This window comes from Pleuronectes platessa, chromosome 14 (genome assembly GCF_947347685.1).
Source record: "Pleuronectes platessa chromosome 14, fPlePla1.1, whole genome shotgun sequence".
Taxonomy (NCBI): domain Eukaryota; kingdom Metazoa; phylum Chordata; class Actinopteri; order Pleuronectiformes; family Pleuronectidae; genus Pleuronectes; species Pleuronectes platessa.
In genome coordinates, this window is record NC_070639.1 from 22,847,138 (window position 1) to 22,871,167 (window position 24,030).

At 43.6% G+C, this 24,030-nt stretch overlaps 4 protein-coding genes across 4 annotated transcripts; 2 read left to right on the forward strand and 2 right to left on the reverse strand.

Annotated features, from left to right (window-relative positions):
* Nucleotides 1–560: 560 nt before the first annotated feature.
* On the reverse strand, nucleotides 561–10,677 carry slc40a1 (solute carrier family 40 member 1). The gene is made up of 8 exons (XM_053440703.1): nucleotides 10,374–10,677; nucleotides 9,832–9,899; nucleotides 8,038–8,197; nucleotides 7,656–7,771; nucleotides 5,402–5,528; nucleotides 4,851–5,096; nucleotides 3,845–4,477; nucleotides 561–3,340 (listed from the first exon to the last, which is right to left on the reverse strand). The coding sequence occupies exons 1-8, from the start codon at nucleotides 10,405–10,407 to the stop codon at nucleotides 3,015–3,017; spliced, it is 1,710 nt and encodes a 569-aa protein (XP_053296678.1). The 5' UTR covers nucleotides 10,408–10,677; the 3' UTR covers nucleotides 561–3,014.
* Nucleotides 10,678–16,022: 5,345 nt separating this feature from the next.
* Nucleotides 16,023–18,892, forward strand: LOC128456463 (ASNSD1 upstream open reading frame protein). The gene is made up of 4 exons (XM_053440644.1): nucleotides 16,023–16,211; nucleotides 18,358–18,411; nucleotides 18,528–18,603; nucleotides 18,752–18,892. The coding sequence occupies exons 1-4, from the start codon at nucleotides 16,137–16,139 to the stop codon at nucleotides 18,790–18,792; spliced, it is 246 nt and encodes an 81-aa protein (XP_053296619.1). The 5' UTR covers nucleotides 16,023–16,136; the 3' UTR covers nucleotides 18,793–18,892.
* On the forward strand, nucleotides 18,813–21,133 carry asnsd1 (asparagine synthetase domain containing 1). Its single transcript, XM_053440640.1, has 3 exons — nucleotides 18,813–20,192; nucleotides 20,286–20,467; nucleotides 20,778–21,133. Exons 1-3 carry the CDS (start codon nucleotides 18,813–18,815, stop codon nucleotides 21,022–21,024), a joined length of 1,809 nt encoding a protein of 602 aa, XP_053296615.1. The 3' UTR covers nucleotides 21,025–21,133.
* Nucleotides 20,615–23,745, reverse strand: zgc:136439 (uncharacterized protein LOC678627 homolog). The gene is made up of 8 exons (XM_053440643.1): nucleotides 23,539–23,745; nucleotides 23,011–23,100; nucleotides 22,849–22,928; nucleotides 22,620–22,735; nucleotides 21,936–22,033; nucleotides 21,455–21,523; nucleotides 21,317–21,375; nucleotides 20,615–21,234 (listed from the first exon to the last, which is right to left on the reverse strand). Exons 1-8 carry the CDS (start codon nucleotides 23,728–23,730, stop codon nucleotides 21,114–21,116), a joined length of 825 nt encoding a protein of 274 aa, XP_053296618.1. The 5' UTR covers nucleotides 23,731–23,745; the 3' UTR covers nucleotides 20,615–21,113.
* Nucleotides 23,746–24,030: the final 285 nt, after the last annotated feature.

Below are 24,030 nucleotides of genomic sequence, written 5' to 3' on the forward strand. Positions count from 1 at the left end.
TTTTTATTTATATATATCTATTGATCCAAATAGAATAATCCCTTTTGACTATAATTGAAGAAAGAGGTTATACATGTGATAAATGCTTACAGATTCAAAAAAGGTTCTATTGTATTTACTTGGATCCGTGCGTTATGCAAACCTCGAAATGTGGTGCAAGCTCCTGATATGACCCTCATTACGTGGCTGATTTTAATGAGCAGTTGTAAAATATGGAATAAAACTGACTCAAAATGCTACAAAATGCTAAAATAACTCAAAACGCAGCAAGGCCAAGCCCCTCTGTCGATTGTGTTGCAAAAAAAAAAACCAGGTCACTCTTTGTGTTGAGAGCAGGCACACAAGTCCAGATCATCCAGCTCAGCTCACAGCCGGTCACCTTAGCACCGGCTGCCTGAGGGAACGTGGAGGAAATCAGCAGCTGACTCGTCTGTGGTATGTGGACTCACATCAGCAGCCAAGCCCAAAACAGGGACCGTAATCCACTGTTCACACACACACACACACACCGACACACACACACACACACACACAAACACACACACACCGACACACACAGGTGATTGTAAAGAATTTCTTTATTCAAAAGACTTCATGCAATACAAACAGTGCCAACGCCCTCATATGGAGTGGAGTGCAACTATTACGTACAAATCAATTTGATTCCATTTATGATTGAATGTTTCTGCCTATTGAACGATAACACTGCTGTGTGTGTGTTTGTGTGTATGTGTGTGTATGTGTTACAGATGATATGCAGTAGTTGCTTTGTACAAAAATTTGAAAAATCTTTAAGAAACTTCAATTTAACATACAATGTTAACACTAGGTATATAAAACATGTAAAAAAAACAAGTTTTCAGACAAACAGCACAACACAGTATACACAAAGTTTTTTTTTTGTACATTTTACAATTGTATACTTATGCAAGTTTAAACTTACTGACATTTATTTACATTAAAATGTATGGCCATGTGTTATATTCCTGAATCAGTAGACTGACCAAGCTGTCGCTCTGCTGCCCAGCCTGAGTTGGAGGTTACACTGAACCCGGGTGGGACATGGACATGAAGCTCTGCTGCCGGTGGGTTCTCGGCTCGTGGCCCCCCCGACTCAGCACCACTTTCTTTGACCAGGTTTCATGAGAATAAGCAGCAAGAAAGAAACCCTCTGTTTCCGAACACCTGTTGCCACAACCGCTGTGTCCAACCCAAATGTTTACCCCCGCCATTTCCCAGAAACTGGCCACTCTTCTGTACCTGGGTGTGGTGCGGCTACTAATCCTCGATGTATCACATGTGTGCGTTTAACAGCGGTCAATGCTGGCTTAGAGTAAGGCGTCAGAAAAGTTACTGAAGGCGGGAAGGAGGTTATACATACATAGATTAGAGAGAAGCTACATTCCCAGTGTCTGGGATTTGAAACTGCTTTGGAGACGAGACAACGTTCGTTTAGTTAAATCACTTCAGAGGAAGAGTAGCAGGCAAACAAACGATTTCTGTGCTGCCAAGCCAAAGAAGTCCACAGAAGACAGAACTTTGACTTTGGTAAGAATGTCTCCTTCGCTGCTGAAGCTCGGAGACATGAGAGTGGAACCCCCCCCCCCAAACGGCTGTGCTCTGACTTTTAGAGGAAGTGTATTCAGACTTTTCCACAGGAGCTGGTCCAGCTTCTCCTCATGAACTTTGTGGTGCTGAGGGAAATATTCTAGAACCACAGTTCCCCCCACAGCACCTGAAGAAACTGAGAGGACGGCTATGATTGGTTGAAATATGATTGTGCAGGGGGGAGGGGGGGGGGGGGTCAGGACTTCAGCCTTGTGCAAAAACATTGATCAAATACCTGATCACGCATTGGGTGTAATGACAGATGTCAATCACGTAAAGTGCCTGTGTAACAACAATCATGATTAAAAAAAGGAAAAATCAAAACATAAAAAAATCAAAAGGTGACAACATGAATCTATTCATGTAAAGAAGAGGAAAGACACAAACATGTTAAGTACAATCTTAGAGTGGGTTAGACATATTCAGATATTCTTGGGTTATTGGAAGCATTAGTGAAGCTACACTACTGACACCTGATATATTTGGAATGCTTCGGACAGATAACTGGTTTCCCTCACTTCCTCTTATGCCACGTGTGGACTTGACTTTGGTAAGTGAGATGACTATTGACAAGGGTGCATAGGATTTATCATTTGTCTCTTATGGCACAATACTGATGATACAATTCCTACAAATAAAAAATAAACATCATCTGCCTTTCCTGAATAAATACAGCTCATTGCATAACCCTTATCACGATGCATTAGAGAGACTGGATCCCAGTTTGGTCAAATAAAAAGACGCCCTTGACCCGCTCGTCATACATGTTCATGTAATCTGACACGAGAAGGCGACCAGAGAACAGCTAGCGGATGTAGCTACAGCACCAATGACAGGCGACTGAAAGGCAAGTGTTTGAAATGAGGGATGCGCTCGGTGTAGGACCTCAGACCTACACCCCCCCGCCCTTCACCTTCACTCACGCCTCAGCGCCTGCTTCCCTGCAGCGTCTCTCCCTCCTGTTGCCCTTTTGTTAGCAGAAGCACCGTTTACAACCGGGAACAGTGGTCCTCGATCCAGGCAGTCAGGAGGAGACTGTTTCTTCTGGTTTCTCTAAAAGACCAAAGTAATGGGGTCACGAGCCCTGACGTGATGGATCCTCGTGTGAGCATGGACGGATAGAGGCTCTGATTCTCAGACTGAAAGAGTTAGAGAAACCCTTACGTAAGATTCTTACTATGGATTACTTTTCTACGACTGTAAGCTCTACTCACGTCCTCCAGCTAGTGATTAATGCTTTATTAATGGCCACGCATAACAAGGGAAGGTTTATTGCATGTTTTCTGGTTTTTGTTAGCATTAGCATTCCGCCAGCTACAAGCTACGCTGTTAGTTGGATAAATAAGACGCAGGGCCGGGAAAAGGCTTGAGAGCTATGTACCGAGGACAGAGTCTCGTTGACGGGGTTAGACGGTGGTGGGAAGTGAGAGGCTGTCCGGCGTCTCCACCTTCTCCACCTTCTGCTCCGGCGAGAAGCAGACGAAGAGCCGGGCGCCCATGCTCTTGAAGGCAAATCTAAAGTACATGGCGTGACCCATGGCCACAAAGGAGACCGAGATCAGGACCAGCAGCCCGAAGGCCTCTTGGTTCGGAGCCAGAATCACCATGATGAAGTGCAGCAGGTCTAGCAGGTAGTTCATGGAGTTCTGGACGCCGTTGATCACACCTCGCTCCGACTCGACCACGTTCTCCTGGATGAGCTGGGTCACCGTCAGGTCGAAGGACCACAGGCCTGCAGCAGAGAGATCAACAGTCAGTCCCAAAGGCATTTTTACCACCACATTAAAAATGACGCAGAACAGTAGCTGTAGCAGCGATTATCAGGACATATTATTGGAATCAAAGGTTGCACATATTGCTCTGACAGACGCTGAGATCCGTTGTGAAACTACAGTGACTTGTGAAAACGTTCAACCTGTGGACCTGAGGGTTCTTGCTTGAGTCACCATTAGGAAGTCATAAACTGGCCTTTTATAATCTTATGGAAGGAAGTGAACATTCCAAGAAAGCACGGACTCACTACTGTCGACGTATGCTAATGTTCTTTCTGATACACAAATCAAACCTCGACGTGGACTTTGCACCATTTACCTCGAGGGCAATCTATCATGGTTTGCACTTTGGATCTCCTTTAAAGAAATGGTACATCTCTCCACAATCCAATAAAATACAACCCATCCGGATAACCACTGCTAACACAGGGCTAGAAAAGAACAAGGGGAACTTCTGTACTCACCAACTCTAGCAGCAATGACGCCAGCAAACAGCAGACTGACGGATATGTAGGACTGCAGAGGGGGTACCTCTTCGGTCGGCGCAGCCATAGTGGTATTCACGACCATGTGGATGCCGCCCAGGTCAGAATTGGGCAGGGTCTTCTCTCCAACCAAGTGGGTGTAGATGTCCTCGAAGGGCGAGACGCTGAGGTCGAAGGGGCTCCCCGGAGTGAACACGGAGGCCACGCACATCATGAGGCAGGTGAGCTGAGCCATGCCGGAGATGAAGCCCGTGCGGATCAAGCCACATTTCTTGCGGACCCAAGTGAAGGCGACGGTGCCGCAGATACCGAACACGGCCGAGGCCCCCATCAGCAGGCTGAGCACCGAGCCGTTGAGGCCCTGCATGTAGGCGTAGCCCGTGGTGATGCAGTCGAACCCCAGCACCGTCATGTAGAGGAAAGACAGGGACATGCCGGCGAAGAAGATGTCCTGGTTGTAGTAGGCCACCCAGCCGAACTTCAGGGTGCGCAGGGGCTCGGACACTTGGTACCAGCAGCCGCGCTCCTTGGGCGAGTCGGGCTTGGTCACCACCGAGGCTTCATTCATCAGAGGCTGGGAGGACTCCTCAGGACTCTGGCCATTCTCTAACTCTGCAACCGGGCAGAGGACAGGAGAGATGCAGTTATTCTGATTGTTTCCTTTTTATTAATAATGAACAGACAGACAGACAGACAGAGACAGAGAGAGACAGAGAGACAGTGAGCGAGAGAGAGAGAGAGACATAGACACAGACACAGAAGGACAGAGAGACAGAGAGAGAGACAGACAGACAGACAGACAGAGACACAGACACAGACAGACAGAGACACAGACACAGACACAGACACAGACAGACAGACAGAGAGACAGACAGACAGACAGACAGACAGACAGGCCAGAGCGAGACAGGCCAGAGACAGAGAGAGAGACAGACAGACAGACAGACAGACAGACAGACAGACAGACCAAGGTTCTTGCAGCTACCTTTCTGGGGACCGAGCGGTTTCAGCTCCTGCTGCTGCTCTTTCTGTCCTCCTTTCACAGCCAGGGCCGGTGTCTTCTGGTAGACACTCCACAGCAGAGCGTACTCCAAACACATGGAGCACAGGTTCCAGCCAGAGATGAAGCCACAGCCGATGAAAGGGGAGCCAAAGGACATGATCTGGCCCACCAGCATGGGAGCCAGGATGTTGGTCAACTGGTCAATGATCCGCACTGTAGCATTCATGTCTGTTGGATACAAGAAATGTAGCTTAATGCTCATTATTATCATAACAGTGCAGGTTGTACACATTTATACGTGACAGTGTTACAGGTCATCAAGTTCACATTTGTTGCGAATGTTTTCCAACACATCTTTTATAGCAAATCTTTTAAAAAGCTTGCAACGATCAGGGGAAACAGCGGGGACATGAAAGGTGAAGAACGAGAGCGAGTCAGCACCGAGGATTCAAAGTCTGCCCCGCTGAGGATTCATCTGATAACAGGTCACGTGCGGCCACCGATCAATGCAGCGAGTAAAAAGAACCACTGACCTGCCAGATTGCTGCTGTCCTGACCTGCCACCACCACAACCCAGTCCCTCTGGATGGTGATGGAGGTCGCTGTGCTGGCCAGGTTGGCGATGTTGGCAATGGTGATGACCAGGATGTAGCAAATCGTCTAAAAAATAAAAAACCAAAGACAAAGTTCAACATCAATATCAGGTCATTAAAGATCAGAGCTCTTAAAGTTCTAAACCTTGAAAAACAAAAATATATAGATCCTCATAACAAGCAGTGATTGTGTTATTCCTCTGTTGCACTTTAACACACACACACACACACACACACACAAACACACACAGACACTCACACAATAACCAGCTAATCCTTCATCACAGGGTATTCTAATAATAGGTTCAGACAAAAAGTGACGTTGATTTTCATCCACTTTTCATTCTTGCTATTCTAATAAAGCTTTGACTCCTTGGATTTATCTCCCAGTGGTGGGAACCAGTGAACTGGAGCAAATGTGTATTGATCCACAGCTGAAAGTTGTTCCTAACAAATACACTATTTACAGTAAAATTGGCTAAAGCCGCAGTGTTCAGCTGTTTAAGGAAACATATTATATTATATTATATTTCTGGTATATCTAGTTTTTATAGATGCAAGTGTTCAGGTACAAATGGACTTTTGCTAATTAAGTGCCACAAACAGGGAAGATGCAAATGAATTCACACATGCTCAGTTTTGGTTTTTGTGATCTAATTTGTTGACAGTTAGTTAAATATATAATAACACTAGCCTTTAAATGCTGATATACACTGTACGACACATTGAGATTCATGGTACTTGCCTCTTTTAACCCAAATGCACAAAACGATTGTGAAATGACACTTGGTTTTTTTAAGTTGCTGCTGTCACATGTCATCTTATGTAAAGAACAACAACAAAATCAATAGTTTCCTGTGGAACAAATCTATAACAATCTGTGAATGTTGCTGTTTACAGACAAACAGTGTGACGGCTCTCTAACACTCAGCATTAGACCTCAGCTGCAGCCACAATTATCAAGTAGAAGATAGAAATATTATAACAAAGAGATTATTTCATCTAGAAAACGCCTATTTGTTAAACACACTGGCCACGGCTGTTGTTTGTTGAGCTGTAAGTTCACTGTAATGCAGCTGGACAGAACATGAAACATCCTACAACAGGCCAGGCCACATTCCTCTCTCTCTCTCTCTCTCTCTCGCTCTCTCTCTCTCGCTGTCCGCCTGAAGAACCTGCTGACTGCTCAGTCTTCAACGAGACACTCGGTCTCCTGTTTCACCAAACACACACGTACACACACACACACACACACAAACATACACTCTCAACTCTCCCAGATAGTGAACCCTCACACCTTTCTTTGGGAACCCAAAGGTGTCCCACAAATTCAGGGAAGGAGCAGCATTGGACACTTTCCCCTCAACACTTTCTCCTTTGTCTCGACCCAACACACCAGCGTCCTCGTCCCCTTGACGGACGGCCACCGTCCCACTTTGGAACTCAGCCCCTCGGGCTCAGTGAGCTGCAGACTCCACGTCTTTGAGTTGAGAAACTGGGATTGCACCACAGCGAGCTTTGTTCTGTAACTGCTGAATTATTATTCCAAGCTCACTAATGAGCAAGTGATCGCCTTACTATGGAAACATGGCATCCACGACGCCCATAAACACGTGGACATTCTGACACAAGATTTCAACTACACAACAGTTGTTTTAGGTCATTACATAGACAAACAGTCAACGTCCTGGTGACTTACCCTAACACTGAAGCACTTATTACATCTTAATATTTGTTTGGAATAACACTGTAAAGCTATTTATGTAGTTATAGCATATACTTTAATTTAATTAGAACCTATTCTACATTTCCTTAATTCATAGACCCTCTATTTATGTATCAACAATTATCTGTTGTTTATTATTTAATTTAAACACTAACCATCACTATCCAAACAATAACCCTGATTTAACTACTGACCTAAAAGCAGGAGATAGTATAATGTATATTATAATGTATAAGAGTATAAAGAAATAAGAAAAAAGCTGTATTATTATATATTCTCTTTCCTTAAAAACTAAATAACAACCAAAGTGCTCTGTCACTATACGTTGGATGAGAAGGAGTAAAAATGCTTCCAGTGAAAATCCCCATAAGCTCCCGTTGAAAGAGCGAAGTGTGTAGCGGGTGGTGTGGGGGTTGGGGGTTTGGTTTGTGGGGGGGGGGGCGGGGGGGGGGGGGGGGGTGTTCTCACCAGAATCCATCCGCTGTAGAGATTCACGAGCTGTTCTTTGAACTGGAAAACAACCATCAGGAGGATCCCACACAGGATGACGCAACTGTTCTGGACCAGCAGCGAGGTCTGGGCCACTGTAGAGACACCGCCATGAGCATTAGGGACAGAGACGTGATCAGGGACAACAGATTTCTGTCCAGGAAATTAGTTCATTAGCGCTTCCACAAGAAAGTTGGATACATTCCCCACAGCTCCCCCCCACAGATCTAATCTAATAGTGTTTTTGCGTAATTCCCCTGGATGCACATTGCACAAGAGGTGCATCTATCTGTGATAGAGAGGGGGGCGTTAACACAATCTATTAAAAAGACAGGCCTCAGACTCTTTTGTCCTGCCTTACCTTTGAGTCTGGGGTTTCTGTCCACCCAGTCTCCGATGATGGCTCCCAGCAGCAGCACGGAGCCGGCCACCACCAGCCCGTACACGGCCGTGAGCAGCAGGCTGTTCCCATAGAGTTCCACCAGGAACACGGCCACGGCAAAGTTCCACATTCGGTCGCCCTGGGAAATGGAATTTAGATTATTGATTGTGCAGAGGAGATTGAGAAACCTTCTTGAGAGACCTGAAAGGATTTCACCATCCTCACTTCACTCCATCTCGAGAGTTATTTTTAAACACCAGTATTGTGGTGAGCCACGAAGGGGAAACATATAATTTGTACTGTAATGACAGTCATGTAACATATAACAATGACACATTAGTTAGTTTAGCTTGGTTAATGAAAACAAATCATATGTAGACCATATAGCCAGTTACGTTATTTAGAACAGCTGTTAAGGTAAAACTTTAATTCTAAGTTAAATTAAAAAATTTCAGAACTTTTGCAGCATTTGCAAGAAGCTTTTAATTTTCTAAACTGAAATTAGAAATTCTTTAACCCTACTGTGATATTTCCCTTCCTATATTACATTGTGCTTTCCTCATGTGGACACAGAGGGCCTGACACATCAAAATAAAACAAAATAAATTCAAATAGCTCTATCAGAAGCATGGATAGTGTCACTTGACAAAGCGTGGAGTAACACTTATATATAAATATCCATATTCAATAGTTAATAACCTCCAAATGAAATAGTACAACATATTGTCAATACAATAATAAGACATTCAAAAATAAAGTATACACAGTATGCCTACACAGTGTCGTGGATCATGGAGTTATGAACTGGCCTATATCACAACAATATTCAGCTTTCACATAATACTTGGTATAATTGAATTAGGCTTCATTGTTATAACAGTTGTGATCTTGCCTTTGACACAGAGTCACGCGCCAAAATAAAAAGTCAAATCATTATCAGCTAAACTTTGTGCTGAGGCCTGATCCGTTTTTATCAGCATCACATGACCAATGTGAGTAAGAGTTTGGAGAGATTGTCGTTTTTCCTTCCCCACTATAGATTCTCTGTCCCAACCTGTCCACACACACTGTCCTTCATAAAACGTCCCCTTCCTACTCCCCTCATGTCCTCATGTCTCTGTTAACACTGCTTAACATTGTTGCTTTGCCTATTCTGACACAGCACACGTTGTTGGTCCTTGTGCAAGTGTGTTTTTGTGTTTCTTTTAGTTGTTGCAAATAGGGAAAATGCAAACGATACCATGTGTTCGTACCTTAGTTGTGTTTTATGAAACTAATTCACGCATTTAGATTGTAATTTATTTATTTATTACTTCCCGTACACTAGATAATGGGGGTGTCGTGTCTGTGCATGTGTGTGTGTGTGTGTGTAGGGGGATGGGGGGGGGGGGTGGATTAAGGTCACCTAGGGTGTCATATAAGCTAACAGTGTCTCTGCTGTAGCCTGCCAGCAGAGACACTGTCCTCAGCTGATCGGTTGAACTAACAAGAAATATGATAATTTGTTATTTTCTCAGCATTTTTGAGCAAAACAATATGATCGAATATGGATGGATTTTCAAAATGCATCTAGTGATTTAGTCTTTTTAATCAAAGACTAAACAAGGGGGTAAATCGTGGCCCCCTTTGTGAACAACCCTGAGTGACCTGTCCTGACAGTGTAAATACAAACACACACATACACACACACACACACAGACACACACATGTATGGTGGTGACGTGTTCTCCGTGTGTCTCTGGTGACCTGTGGCAGCTCCAATGTCTCACTCACCCATGTTGACAGCGCGTGGCCCATGTAAATAAGGAATTTGGCGGAAGTGAAGAAATCTCGCATCGATCCTGTGGAAAGAAAAGAAACACGTTTGAAACGTCAGAACCAAATTCACTGAGCAACAGCTGGGGGTCCACATCTGGGGGAGAGAGAGAGAGTGGGGGGGGGGGTGTTGTTTACCCGCGTTCACACACAGAGAAAGGGAGAGAGAGAGAGAGAGAGAGAGAGAGAGACTACAGCTCACAGACTGGAGGTCTCCGCGTATTGTTCCGTTGACCCACTAACATCATGTATCATGTCAGGAGCTTCTTCACACACAGACACACACAAACACACGCACACACACACACACACACACTGTGGTGTCACATCAGGAGAACAACAACAAACCGCTTTACCCGCGTTCACCGCACACAGTGACAGCGGACACACACACACACACACACACACACACAGCCCACGGAGCCCGATCCACGGTCACAGGCTCCGTGTCCATCCCGCACACAGCATCACAACACGAGGAGGAGTGAGGGAGAACCCACCGCAACATGTGGTCCTGGCTCCGGGGTTCTCCATGGTGCACGGGTCCGGGTGACACACGCTACCCGCTCGGTGCTGCTCGAGCTGCGGCTGCTGCGGCGGCTGTTTGTGCTTCTTCTCTGGAGGGACACGAGCAGCGGAGCGACTCGACCACAACAAGCCGGAGACAGGACGCGGGCGGCGGATTCCTCCTCTCCAAACTTAGCTAACACTGTAGCTGAAGTCGGAAAGACAAATAAGAGTGTGTGTCCGGGCTGCGGGAGGCTGCGGGAGCTGCGGGAGGTGCGGGGCTCTGCACGACGCTGCGCGGCGGCTCTCTGCTCTGTGTGCGCTGTGTGCGCGGCCAGCCTCGAATATACACGACCAGCGTCACGTGACCGGATTAGCGAGAGCCTTTCAGGAAAGAGAAGAGGAAAGCCACACACACACACACACACACACACACACACACACACACACACACAGTCAGTGATCCACGCACCACAACGTGTCACTGTTTACAATTTCTTCTAATCACCTTGCACACCAGGCTCCTTGTTTACCTGCACATGGCTTCTTCCTCTGTCTGGAGGCGGAGGTGACGAGATGCTGCCATGAGAGGAGAGAGACCCCTCCTGAACAAAGAGATAACACAACTTTGTGTGTTTGGTCTTTATGCAGACAACGAAATAAATGCACATCAAAGCAAACGAAATAGATAGAGATGAAAGCCTGGAGGCTGTTTGTGTGTTTGTTCAGTGGTTTCTTCACATCACATCTTTATTACTATAAGATAATAATAACAACAACAATAATAACATAATAATAATATCAATAAGTGTTATTATCATTGTTGCTATTAATGATACCTTTTAATAATACCCTATATTATATAGCACACTTACTAACAGTCCTTACAATTTGCTTTCACAAAGAAGACAAATAACACCAAAGGCAGCTAATTACATAGTACAAAGTCGAACACAGCAACACAATATTGACACTTTCACAATCTACAAACACTCCGGTGCAAGTCCTACATTCAAAATCGTACTTTATCTGAACCGCTGGTGTGAGAACATAAACAAAATAAACTGGTCCCCGAGAGTATCATGGTGTTATTTATCATCTGAACATGTTATTGAGGCACTGATGAGTGAATATCATTTTTTCCATATTGCAGAAGAGGTGGATCTAACTGTTTATACCTTATATGCTGTTCTGGCTCATGTCTTACGAGGTGAAGAGAGAAAAGAGGCTGATGGAGGTTAAAGATTAACTGCTCCTGCCTCTGCACGTGATGACAAATTAAACACTATTAAACATGTTGAACATCGTTGCCTTGAACCTGTTTTATCAAGAAGCATGTTGCAATCGGGCCTCGGCAGGAAGCAGCGAAAAATCTGTGTTGAAATCACACATTTGGATGACTTGCATTTGTCCACCCAGGTCAACACAACAGAATCACAGCCATAATTACAGGCTGCATTGATGAGAGAGCGCCTTGGCCTGTGTCCATAAAAAAGTAATAAACATAAAGCTTAAGTGAGCACATATACATTATGCTTCTCTCAACTCAACAGTGTACAGTGGACTGTAAAAGGCTCTTATCAGCTGAGTGGGACCCTCGCTGCCTTGTGCCAACACTAAAACATCATGATGTGTGGTTCATTGGACTGATGGTGTAACAAATACTGCCAAAATATACAGTTGAGTAACTTGCAACATCTTGTTCCTTCGCTCTGTGATGACCCTCATGGTTGCTCCAGGAATGTGCTCAAAGATTGATGAGGGCCGAAGAGCCTCTTCATGGTTTCTGTTTTCAGTTGCTCCTGAGTCATGTTCCTCCAATAAACTCCCACCTGGAGATACGGCCCTGTTATAACACACAATACGATTTTAGATCAATTTAAAATTAATTCCAAGTAAATTCTACAAATGCACCGATAAGCTATCGGTGTAATTACCTCCACCCAGGAGGTTATGTCTTCACCCCTCTTCAAGATTACACAAAACAAAACTGACAAATTATCATGAAACTTGGTTGAAGGACTTTAAATGTGTCAGGAAAGAACCGATTCATTTTTTGGTGCAGGTCTGGATCAAGTGGGATCAAGGATTGATTTCTCAGTAAATAATTCATGGATCTGTCACATGTGGACTGATATTTATGAATGTGTGAAATTTGGTGTCGGGCCTTGGCCGAGGTCTATGTCTACTGAGCTTCCTCTTCTTTCTCCTCTTCCTTTCATAAATATAATTTGTAATTAGTATGTAATACTAGAAGATAGATCATTTTCTAAATTGTGTGATTCAAAATCTTCAGGGTACTCTGATAGGATCACATTTTGTGAAATATGTTGACGTGCTTTCTTTCTGACAGATAAACAAAGAATTAAATTATAGATGAATACAAATGTATTATTTACATTAAAGATGAATGTTCAGGGAAACAGTACACAATTAACTAAATATGCACCTTCCAAATTAATGCATTATTTCTTGTTTCTTTAATACATACAAAAAAATGGATTGGCTATGGTTTTAAAACATGTCATCACCATGAGGTTGTCAATCAGAGGAGTTACTGCATCAGGCCAGAAATAGTCCAGAGAACAAACCTTCCTAAAACCACAACAGATGCTCTTTTAACTTGAAAGCCTATATTATTTCAGGTTAAGAAAATTACCACAAACTACTCACACGTGCATAATGCACAGACAGCAGGAGAAATTGTGGGCACGGGGGGGGGGGTAACATTCCAGAATCCCTTCCTGTAATTAGCCTTAAATGTTATTGTTGTTATTATTTTCACAAATGTCCATGTTTTGGAGAAACTGTACAAAGCACTGGTTTCTTCTCATCCCAGATCACCAAGATCTCCTCTGTGTCATCTCTTCAGGGAGCAACACCGACCCCAGCAAGAAACACAAGCACATGTTTTAAACTGGGTGATGACAATAGGCCCTTCTAACCCCTTTGTGATCTATTCAAGGATCACACAGAGCTCTCAGCAGTTTGGAAGTCTGCAAACACAGAGCTGGTGCAAACAGATTAGTGGCCCCACTATTAAAGGGCCAGCGTGTCAGGTAGGCTCAGGTGCAGCGCCTGTCATCAGTGGTCAGACGGCTGCTGTGTCATGCTGCGGCCACACGAGCTGCAGATATATGTCTGCCCGCTGAGGGATTCTCTCTCCGACCCGCCTCTGCAACAACAACAAGCGGTGTTTACGTGGGCTAAATCTGTACTTCCAGGACACAAATATGAGAATGACACACCTCCTGCACACTTAGGTTGTGTGACACTCACAAGCCGCAGTGGAAGAAAGGATAGCGGTGAAGGCAGGATGTGCAATGTCACCTGGAGAGCAGTGTGCATGAGGCTGGGTCTGACTATTCATCTATTTTTCACACTGGGCTTCTGCTTTTTATTTGTCCTGAGCTCTTAAGCCGAGTTTCACATGGGCTAAAGGTTGTTAAAGATCAATTCCCAAATGGCTCTTGTAATTCAATGAGACCAGGCTTGAATGAGTGAGGCTATCCTAGAGGTCTCCCAAAACCTCCTGGTACTGGACAGAGAAAGCTCACCAAACCAGCTGAGCGACCAAAGAACACCAAACACAATGATTACAATTATTACCGTTAGCCATTTTTGGAACACAGCACTGTGGTCAAGTTGTGTCTGTGGATTCCTACCGCTGCCCGGGACCTAAGACTTTGATGTGCGCCTGACAAGCTCCTCTCTGTCCACCAAAGAACGACAAACAGCAAAGGTCACACTGTCTGGCTGTGACGACCTGGCCACCGTTCCCAAAATGACGGCCCTTGTTTCCAGGGAATGAAACGGTAAACACCCGACAGCTGTTTCAGATCAATACAATACAGCATTATTGGGGCAGGTGTGTTTGTGTGTTGCCTTGCAGGTTCAAAGGGGGCTTGACCAACCACTGGAGGTTTGGATTCTTTGGCAAGGACTGAAAATTCTCTATTGGATGATAACCCCCTATTTTCCCACTAGCGCCACCATGAGGTCAACTTTTGTGGATTTGAGCAGAATGACTTCTGACTTTTCTTTATAGCTTCATTCCTCAGGTCAACCATTTATCCAGTACTTTGTATAAGTGGTGGAAAGTAACTACGTGCCCATTTACTCAAGTGCTGTTCTGTTGGGGCAAATTCTAGTTCATTTCTTTTGACCTTTAACGGAGAAAAGAGACAAAACAATAAAGCCTGAGAAAAAACTCTTTCCACATTTGTTCCTACACTATTCTCCGGCCACGGGAGGTTGAGTAAATATCATTCTGTGTGATTGTTTTCCTTGTCACATCATCATCTGAGTCAATTTCCCAATTCTTCAAAGTGGAAACAACAACACAGGGACTAAACTCATGTGACTTTGTTCAACCTTTATTTTCTGGACCAAAGAAGGCATGGTCACTCAGTGGTTTGTGCTGTTGTTGTCCGCACTATGACAGTGTGTGTTTCCTTCCCATTGTGAAGCCATGCAGGTGCTTGTGTGTGGAGATGAGTGTGAGTGTGTTTGTGTCTTAGCTCCGTTATAATCACCTGTCCATGGTGTATTTCAAATATAATGGTGCAGATAAAATGGGACTTTGAGTCAACTTGCCTTGTTTCTTTTATCATTGTCTATTTACACATTGTTAGGGAAACTGTGACTTAATACTTCATTTATATGTTTCATATCGTGTATGATGTAAAGTGTTCCTTACCAAAGCTCTGTCTGACCTGTGTTTCAGAAGCCTCAAAGAATTTGAATGTTTTATATCTGAATGTTTTATGTTTTGATGCCATCTGTCCCTGGCGTGTTGGGATAAATTGACCTTGAGACAGACTCCACTCAAACCCAAATAATGATGATGCTGAGGTGACTTGCAGTGATCCAGACGTGTTATTTCCTACGTTCCATGCACTTTAATACTGCCGTGTTTCCATTATACTTCAAGCTCTGTGGTGTGGCAGCCTCTGTGTGTACCAGTAATCCTCTCTGTCAACAGATCTGAGATACAATAATCTCATAGATTCAAGTAAGAGGGTAGCGGAGGCTCCTTGATTTGACCGGTGTATTCATCACTGAGTCCCACAGAGGAGATGAGTCATTCTCAGTACACAAGAAGAAAAGGTTCTTTCGTCATCACTGAACGGTCTGAGCTTGTTCAGTTTGATATGAAGGAAGCATCAATGTTCTCTGAAATGCCTTCAAGATGAATCACTATCGGATAATTCAGAAAGGTAGTAGATGAGACTGAATGGTTATAGTAGTTATGATAGTTTTGCTATATAAGGTAATTCCTAAATTACACGTCTGGAAATCAACATCTACACATTGAAACATAGAGTTACACAAACACACTTTCACCCACATGTACCAGATAAACATGAATTTAAAGCAAAATACAAGGACCTGATAACTCAACTTTAATTATTTAAACTTTATGGATTCAATAAAAATAATTAAGATAGTTAAGATAAAGTGAAAGTTTTTTTCCTCTTTGTTTTTATGATTTATTTAATTTTCTTTATTTCTTTATGTATTTCCGCAAAACCAAACACTCTGACCCACACTCCAGCATAGTAGGTGGCGGTAATGCGTCTTTAACGTTAGTTGCCACGCTTCATTTAACAAGAAGAAGAAGAAGAAGAAGAAGAAGAAGAAGAAGAAGAAGAAGAAGAAGAAGAAGAAGATGAAGATGAAGATGAAGATGCGTGTTGTGTCCTCTGAAGTTAACTTACTTCAATTCCACTAATCTAACTAAACACTTCCACACGATGTCATCTAAAGGCCGAGATAACGACGACAGCTCTGAGTGGCAGTCTGCACTGAAGGAGGAACTCAACAAGAAGGTACTGTTAGCAAAGAACATGTAGCTAGAGGCTAACGTATGAGACACAAACATGTAGCTAGTGGCTAATATAGGAGACACAAACATGTAGCTAGAGGCTAACGTATGAGACACAAACATATAGCTAGTGGCTAATGTATGAGACACAAACATGTAGCTAATGGCTAATGTATGAGACAGACACAAACATGTAGCTAGTGGCTAATGTAGGAGACACAAACATGTAGCTAGTGGCTAATGTAGGAGACACAAACATGTAGCTAGTGGCTAATGTAGGAGACACAAACATGTAGCTAGAGGCTAACGTATGAGACACAAACATATAGCTAGTGGCTAATGTATGAGACACAAACATGTAGCTAATGGCTAATGTATGAGACAGACACAAACATGTAGCTAGTGGCTAATGTATGAGACACAAACATGTAGCTAGTGGCTAATGTAGGAGACACAAACATGTAGCTAATGGCTAACATATGAGACAGACACAAACATGTAGCCAGTGGCTAATATAGGAGACACAATCATGTAGCTAGTGGCTAATGTATGAGACAAAAACATGTAACTAGTGGCTAATGTATGAGACACAAACATGTAGCTAATGGCTAACATATGAGACAGACACAAACATGTAGCTGGTGGCTAATATAGGAGACACAAACATGTAGCTGGTGGCTAATATAGGAGACACAAACATGTAGCTAGTGGCTAATGTATGAGACAAAAACATGTAGCTAGTGTCTAATGTATGCGACAGACACAAACATGTAGCTAGTGGCTAACATATGAGACAGACACAAAAATGTAACTACTGTCTAACATATGAGACAGACACAAACATGTAGCTAGTGGCTAATGTAGGAGACACAAACATGTAGCTAGTGGCTAACGTAGGAGACACAAACATGTAGCTAGTGGCTAATGTAGGAGACACAAACCTGTACCTAGTGGCTAATGTAGGAGACACAAACATGTAGCTAGTTGCTAATGTAGGAGACACAAACATGTAGCTAGTGGCTAATATAGGAGACACAAACATGTAGCTAGTGGCTAATGTAGGAGACACAAACATGTAGCTAGTTGCTAATGTAGGAGACACAAACATGTAGCTAGTGGCTAACATATGAGACAGATACAAACATGTAATGTATGAGACACAAACATTTAGCTAGTGGCTAATGTATGAGACACAAACATGTAGCTAGAGGTTAATGTATGAGACACAAACATGTAGCTAGTGGCTAATGTAGGAGACACACAAATGTAGCTAGTGGCTAATGTAGGAGACACAAACATGTAGCTAGTGGCTAATGTAGGAGACACAAACATGTAGCTAGTGGCTAATGTAGGAGACACATACATGTAGCTAGTGGCTAATGTATTAGACACAAACATGTAGCTGGTAGCTAACGTTTGAGACACAAACATGTAGCTAGTGGCAGAAACATGTAGCTAGTGGCTAATGTATTAGACACAAACATATAGCTAGTGGCTAATGTAGGAGACACAAACATGTAGCTAATGGCTAATGTATTAGACACAAACATGTAGCTAGTGGCTAATGTATTAGACACAAACATGTAGCTAGTGGCTAATGTATTAGACACAAACATGTAGCTGGTAGCTAACGTTTGAGACACAAACATGTAGCTAGTGGCAGAAACATGTAGCTAGTGGCTAATGTATGCGACACATACATGTAGCTAGTGGCTAATGTATGCGACACATACATGTAGCTAGTGGCTAATGTATGCGACACATACATGTAGCTAGTGGCTAATGTATGCGACACATACATGTAGCTAGTGGCTAATGTATGCGACACATACATGTAGCTAGTGGCTAATGTATGCGACGCATACATGTAGCTATTGGCTAATGTATGCGACGCATACATGTAGCTATTGGCTAATGTATGCGACGCATACATGTAGCTATTGGCTAATGTATGCGACGCATACATGTAGCTATTGGCTAATGTATGCGACACATACATGTAGCTAGTGGCTAATGTATGCGACACATACATGTAGCTAGTGGCTAACGTGTGAGACACAAACATGTCTCAGTCTGTTATGAAGCTTTTCAGGCCTGAACAGGTTTCATTTCATCAGCTTAGTGAAATATTTGTTGTCATTAAATTCCAGATCAAGGAGCAGAAAGTTTTGGTGGACGAGCTCTCCAACCTGAAGAAAAACAGGGTGAGTGTGTTAAAATATATGATTAGTATGAATGGGAATTAAGAAAGTATTTGCATTGATAACTTATTTCTGCATAAATGACAACAAAGCTTTTGAATCCTTGAATTGTTTTTCAGAACGTTTACATCCAACAGAGGAACAGTAACATTTTCTTCTTGGCAGACAGAGGTCAGACACTGGGTTCATGCAAAAGTAAGTTCAGTGTAAACAGGAGGGAATTAACATAATCTCAATTGATAAGCTGATTGGTCTAATTCATTAATAATGTAAGACGATAGATGTTTATCATCTTGCCTTATAAGGTGATAGAGAAGTACCATTGTTTTATTTCTGTCCCCAGAGGAACTGGATAATATGAAAAAGGAGCTGCAGGACATGTGAGCCTGATCGTCCTCTCTACAATGTGTGGCATCTTCTGTCAGCTGACTCTGTCACCTGCTCACTTTGAGTGGGACAAAACAGTTTATGAACATCTGAAGAGAAGAGGGCCCAGCTGGAGCCAGGACCTCACAGTGACAGGCAGGGATCCTTGTTACCAGTGTTTATTCTCTGCCCACGTCCTTCACATGAGAGGTGTCCTCACCCCTCAGCCACTGCAAGACAACATTGGAAACGTGTTGGTATGGAATGGGGAGATCTTTGGTGGCCTGCCAGTGAAGTCCTCGGAGAATGACACTGTTGTCGTGTCTCAGTCACTGTTGTCCTGCAGCAGCCCCTCAGAGATCCTGTCAGTCCTGTCCAGTGTGAGGGGACCATGGGGGTTTGTTTACTACCAAAAGGCTGGAGACTACCTGTGGTTTGGCAGAGACTTCTTCGGAAGGCGGAGTTTGCTGTGGAAATTTGATGCAGGGGTTTTGACCCTGACGTCTGTGGCAGCTCAGGATCCTGGCCTGGATCAGCTTTCTTGGCAAGAGGTCCCAGCAGTTGGTGTTTACAGGATTGACCTGAAGGCAGCTACAGAGGCCGGCAACGTGACGTTTGAGGTTTATCCCTGGGCTACCTCCTGCAGTGACACTATACTGGAGTCTGCTCCCAGTGGCTGCACTGCTATGATGAACCAATCAGGACTGGTGCTCCCCTCGCCTGTGTGCCCTCTTAATATGTGCATCCCAAAGTCATCAAATGAGACAGAAGCTCAGTCAAACTCAGACTCATCCGCCATAGATCTGCAGCAGCTGCTTGAAAGCAAAGAGGGAAACTATGAGGTGAGTCGTCTTATTGATGTTCTGAGTGAGGCGCTGAGGCGACGGGTCCAGAGTCTGCCGATTGAGGACGAGGCAGCTAATAATGACCAGGCCAGAATCGCTCTACTTTTCTCTGGAGGTATCGATTCTATGATTCTGGCTGTATTGGCCGACCGTCACATACCTGCCCATCAGCCAATAGATCTTCTCAATGTAGCATTCAAACTACAGGAGCCAAAGAAGCAGAAGGACTCAGCAAACAATGTCAAGAAGCACAAAAACAAGCCAAACGACAATAACACTGATGGAGCTGGTTCCCGAACATTCAGCCCCTTTGACGTTCCAGACAGAATCACTGGGAGAGCAGGTCTCAAGGAATTACAAGACCTGAATCCTGAGAGAAGATGGAATTTTGTTGAAATCAATATTACGCAGGAGGAGCTGCACAAAATGCGTCAGGAACGCATCGGTCATCTGGTGCATCCGCTGGACACAGTCCTCGATGACAGTATCGGATGTGCTGTGTGGTTCGCAGCAAGAGGGACCGGGTTCATCACGGACCACAAAGACCAGAGACCGTTCTCATCATCAGCTAAGGTGAGGTGCTAGGTTAAGGGGATTTAATTGATGTTGAAATTCTAAATCACAAATTAATATTTAAAGAAATTTAATAATTTTCATTGCCTGCAGGTCGTTCTGACAGGAATCGGAGCAGATGAGCAGTTGGCCGGTTACTCCAGACACAGAGTCCGCTTTAAGACATCTGGACATGAGGGACTGATCCAGGAGTTGGCCATGGAGCTGGGCAGGATCTCCTCCAGGAATTTAGGCAGAGATGACAGAGTTATAGGGGACCATGGGAAGGAGGCGAGGTATGTGTGCAACTGGTTTCAAATAAAAATTTCAAAATATGCAGTGAAAAAATAGAGACCTGTTCACACATATTGAAACTTAACAATGGACACAGAACATGTTACCAAGTTTTGATGTTTAGACTGAAACACAACTCTCTCTCCTGCTGGCTTTATACATCTGCTTTTCACATTTATTACTGTGTTGTGGGGATTATCTGAAGAAAGGGCAACATTGCATACATGTCAAATTCTTTTATCAAAAAACAGGAGCTACAAGCACCACAGATGAGATTCCATTCACCCTCATCCATCCCTCTTGTATCTGCAGATTTCCGTTCTTGGACGAGGACGTGGTGAGCCACCTGAATTCTCTGCCCGTGTGGGAGAAGGCCGATCTGTCTCTTCCTCGAGGCGTCGGGGAGAAACTCCTCTTGAGACTGACGGCGAGGCGGCTCGGCCTCCGTCAGTCTGCAGTCCTGCCGAAGAGAGCCATGCAATTCGGCTCCCGCATCGCAAAGATGGAGAACAGCCGTGAAAAGGCCTCTGACAAGTGCAGCAGACTCCTCACTGGTTAGATATCACGGGTTGTGAGAAATGATTTTAATAAAATTCACAGTTTCTTGAGCATAATGTCCCAAACAGGGAATAATAAACGGGATGGTTTTTACACCATGTAAGACTCTGCATCCTGAAGATTTTCTTTGAAGTAGAGGTCACATTCGATGTAGGACGGCAAGTTTCCAACATCAAAACGCCCAGAAATCTGATGAACATACACTGGTTTCCTGTAAGAAAGAAAACATGTATTGGGAAATGTTTTAAAGTGTTTCAGGAGATCCCTCATTCTTCAAGTCCAGAAGAAGTTACCTCGGAATGAGCCAAGACACAAAGTTTCCTGGAGCATCTTTCTCTTCAATAGGAGCTTTCTATGAGAATATAACAAAAAATACAAGTTACACTTTTCTCTCTCATGTCATATGAGGGAATTAAAATGATTCACTTTACCTCCTTCTCCTCAAGGAATGTATCCAGCAGAGGGAGACTGTTCTTTGAGAACACATAGAAACAAGGACACTGAAACACATGAGAATAAAAGTATATTAGCTGCCTGTTATTAAAATATCACAAATAAATACAGGCTTTGATGAAGTTGGTTACATAAAATACCAGTAACCCTAACTTACCAAATATTTATGACTGTGATTATAGCAAATAGTTTCAGAATAATGTAGCTGGAAAATAATTCTAAACAGTCAAGACAATCAGTTGTTTTTTTTTATTTAGAAAGGAGAATGCTCTTGATTATAAATAAATCACGGAAATGATTCCTGAAACCAGAGACATGAAAATATGTTGAGCTGTGTTTTATCATTGCTGCAAAAGCAAGTTGTATTAGTGTCTTGATACTAACTTCACTGTAGGGACATAGGGTCATTGCTAATATCCACCACTAGTAGGCTGTGGTTGGTGTTTATGGGGAACTTACTGCTCTCCTGGACTTGGTCTCAGAAGGAAGAGGCTTCTCCTTCATGCAGAGGACACAAAGTTCACTGTCCACTTCCAGAATCCCGTATTTATGGGTCTCTGTACAGAAACAGAATAATCAACTGTGAGCCTGAGGCAAAGCCAAGATTAACACTTCTCACCAACGTCTAAGTTTACATTTGGGACCCAACAGACTGAAGCTGCACAGTGGCTCATCCTGTCATAGTCTAAATAGCCTCTGGTTCTGAAAGCACCTGAGCAGCAGGGGTGGGATGTAACTAAGTACTTTCACTTTCTATACTTAAGTTCATTCTTGAGTAGATTTAATTTCAGGGACTTTTCTCATTCACTCCACCAGATGTACTCGTTTCTACTCCACAACATTTTTACATTGCACTTTGTTCCTTTTTCACACAATGTTTTATATTTAATTATCAATAATGAGAGGGGAATTGAACCACTGATCCAATCTGAGCAGGAAAGTAGAGCCTATGACCGAATGTGGATTGGAGGGAGACAACCACCAAGACTCAGCTTTTACTTTTAATTCTATAAAGACAAATACTAACTTTTACTCAAGTAGAAAAGTTAATGTTGTATTATTACTTTATACCATATGTATTTGTACCAGTATTTCCTCCACCCCTGCTGCTTAGCATCACTTTGTAAATGCTGTTACACTCACCTTCATCTCTGCACTGGTACGACAGCACTAGACAGCTGTCGTCACACTTTGCCTGGAAGTCAGAAAACTTCTGTTTGACTTGACTGAGGCTAAAATCTTCTTTAAAGAGCGTATCACTGTTCAGGATCGGAGAGAGAGAGAGCTGCATCAGTCAGGAACAGGACTTGGATAACCATACGAGTCTATGTCTCTGAATGGTGATATTGATACTGCAGTTTTAAAGACATACCCTCCAATAGCGATGACATGGTCTTCTATCTTGAAGTGCTTTACGGCGAGCTGCAGACAGGCCACAGCCCCAAGGCGCTCCTGGTGGAAGGACCAGATTTAGAGGTTTACAGGGAACGTGTATTTATAAAATATGACCCAAAAACTAGAGATGATTATTTACATCATTGCTTCTCGTCTGATCGCTGACAATCTGGACATTAGTGAAGTGTGCGGCCCACTCTTCAAAGGCAGCCCGGTACAGAGCGTTGGTCTGGAGAGGAGAGCAGAGGAAACACGTGGATCTGAGGATGAACTCCTCCATAGAACACATCTGTATCAGCTGTTTGAATCAAGTGGGAAACATTTACTGAGGATAGTATAAAGTACAACTTAGTGAAGGCAGCTGGATCCTGTCAGTGTCACTTCATGTACATTACTTATACTGTCTTTAATAAACTGATGGTGACTTATATCATGGAGATCCTTTCAAATGCTAAATACTATTGGGAAGTTAGTTTTTTTAACAATAAAAAAAGCTAATACAAACTTGCTATTAAATGTAATATACATCACGAATGAGTCAATTGCAAGACAGTAATAAATAATGGAATATAGTATAATATAGTTTTATGTAAAGTAGAAGGAAGTATTTATTTAGTACTACAGAAGTACTCGAGTCCTGTACTTGACCTTTGAACCGGTGACTCACCACAACATACACAGAGTCCACAGCACCGGACGCGGTCAGCGCTCGAACCCAGTGGGAGATCAGTGCGCAGCGGCCCACCGGCAGCAGCGGCTTCGCACTGCCGACCAGGTGATCGAACCTCCCGCTGCGGTCCGCCGACACGTCCCTCTGGAGCCTGGTCCCGTAGCCAGCCGCGAGGATGACGGCCTTCATCTCACCTGTGTCCCGGGGGGGAAAGCGGACGATGCTCTGTGTTACCTGGGGTTGATGTCCGCAGCTGCTCGGGCGGAACTAGTTTCTTTAAAAGTTAGCAAACATCAGCGGAGCGACCCAGGTGCGGACTCTTCTCGCGAGATCACCAGCCCCGTGAACACTAGGCTGATCTGGTCTCGCGAGATCATGCCCTGAGAGTAGCTCCTCTGCTTCCGGTTTTTATCTACAAAATAAAAGTCCCTTTATTCCCCTAATTTTGTTGAATAAAAACGGGACATATTTTGTTAAAGAAAGGAAGTA

Bases quoted from the DNA above. Each gene is read 5' to 3' on its own strand.
- zgc:136439 (XM_053440643.1), bottom strand. From the start codon at position 23,730: ATGAAGGCCGTCATCCTCGCGGCTGGCTACGGGACCAGGCTCCAGAGG. The intron at 21,524-21,935 runs GTAAGTTCCCCA...CATGTGTTTCAG, and splicing joins AGACCAAGTCCAGGAGAGCA to TGTCCTTGTTTCTATGTGTT. The intron at 21,376-21,454 runs GTAAAGTGAATC...ATATTCTCATAG, and splicing joins CATTCCTTGAGGAGAAGGAG to AAAGCTCCTATTGAAGAGAA.
- LOC128456463 (XM_053440644.1), top strand. From the start codon at position 16,137: ATGTCATCTAAAGGCCGAGATAACGACGACAGCTCTGAGTGGCAGTCT. The intron at 16,212-18,357 runs GTACTGTTAGCA...ATTAAATTCCAG, and splicing joins AGGAGGAACTCAACAAGAAG to ATCAAGGAGCAGAAAGTTTT. The intron at 18,604-18,751 runs GTAAGTTCAGTG...TTCTGTCCCCAG, and splicing joins GACACTGGGTTCATGCAAAA to AGGAACTGGATAATATGAAA.
- slc40a1 (XM_053440703.1), bottom strand. From the start codon at position 10,407: ATGGAGAACCCCGGAGCCAGGACCACATGTTGCG. The intron at 9,900-10,373 runs GTGGGTTCTCCC...TTCTTTCCACAG, and splicing joins AGCCAGGACCACATGTTGCG to GATCGATGCGAGATTTCTTC. The intron at 3,341-3,844 runs GTGAGTACAGAA...TCTCTGCTGCAG, and splicing joins CGTCATTGCTGCTAGAGTTG to GCCTGTGGTCCTTCGACCTG.
- asnsd1 (XM_053440640.1), top strand. From the start codon at position 18,813: ATGTGTGGCATCTTCTGTCAGCTGACTCTGTCACCTGCTCACTTTGAG. The intron at 20,193-20,285 runs GTGAGGTGCTAG...CATTGCCTGCAG, and splicing joins CGTTCTCATCATCAGCTAAG to GTCGTTCTGACAGGAATCGG. The intron at 20,468-20,777 runs GTATGTGTGCAA...TTGTATCTGCAG, and splicing joins GACCATGGGAAGGAGGCGAG to ATTTCCGTTCTTGGACGAGG.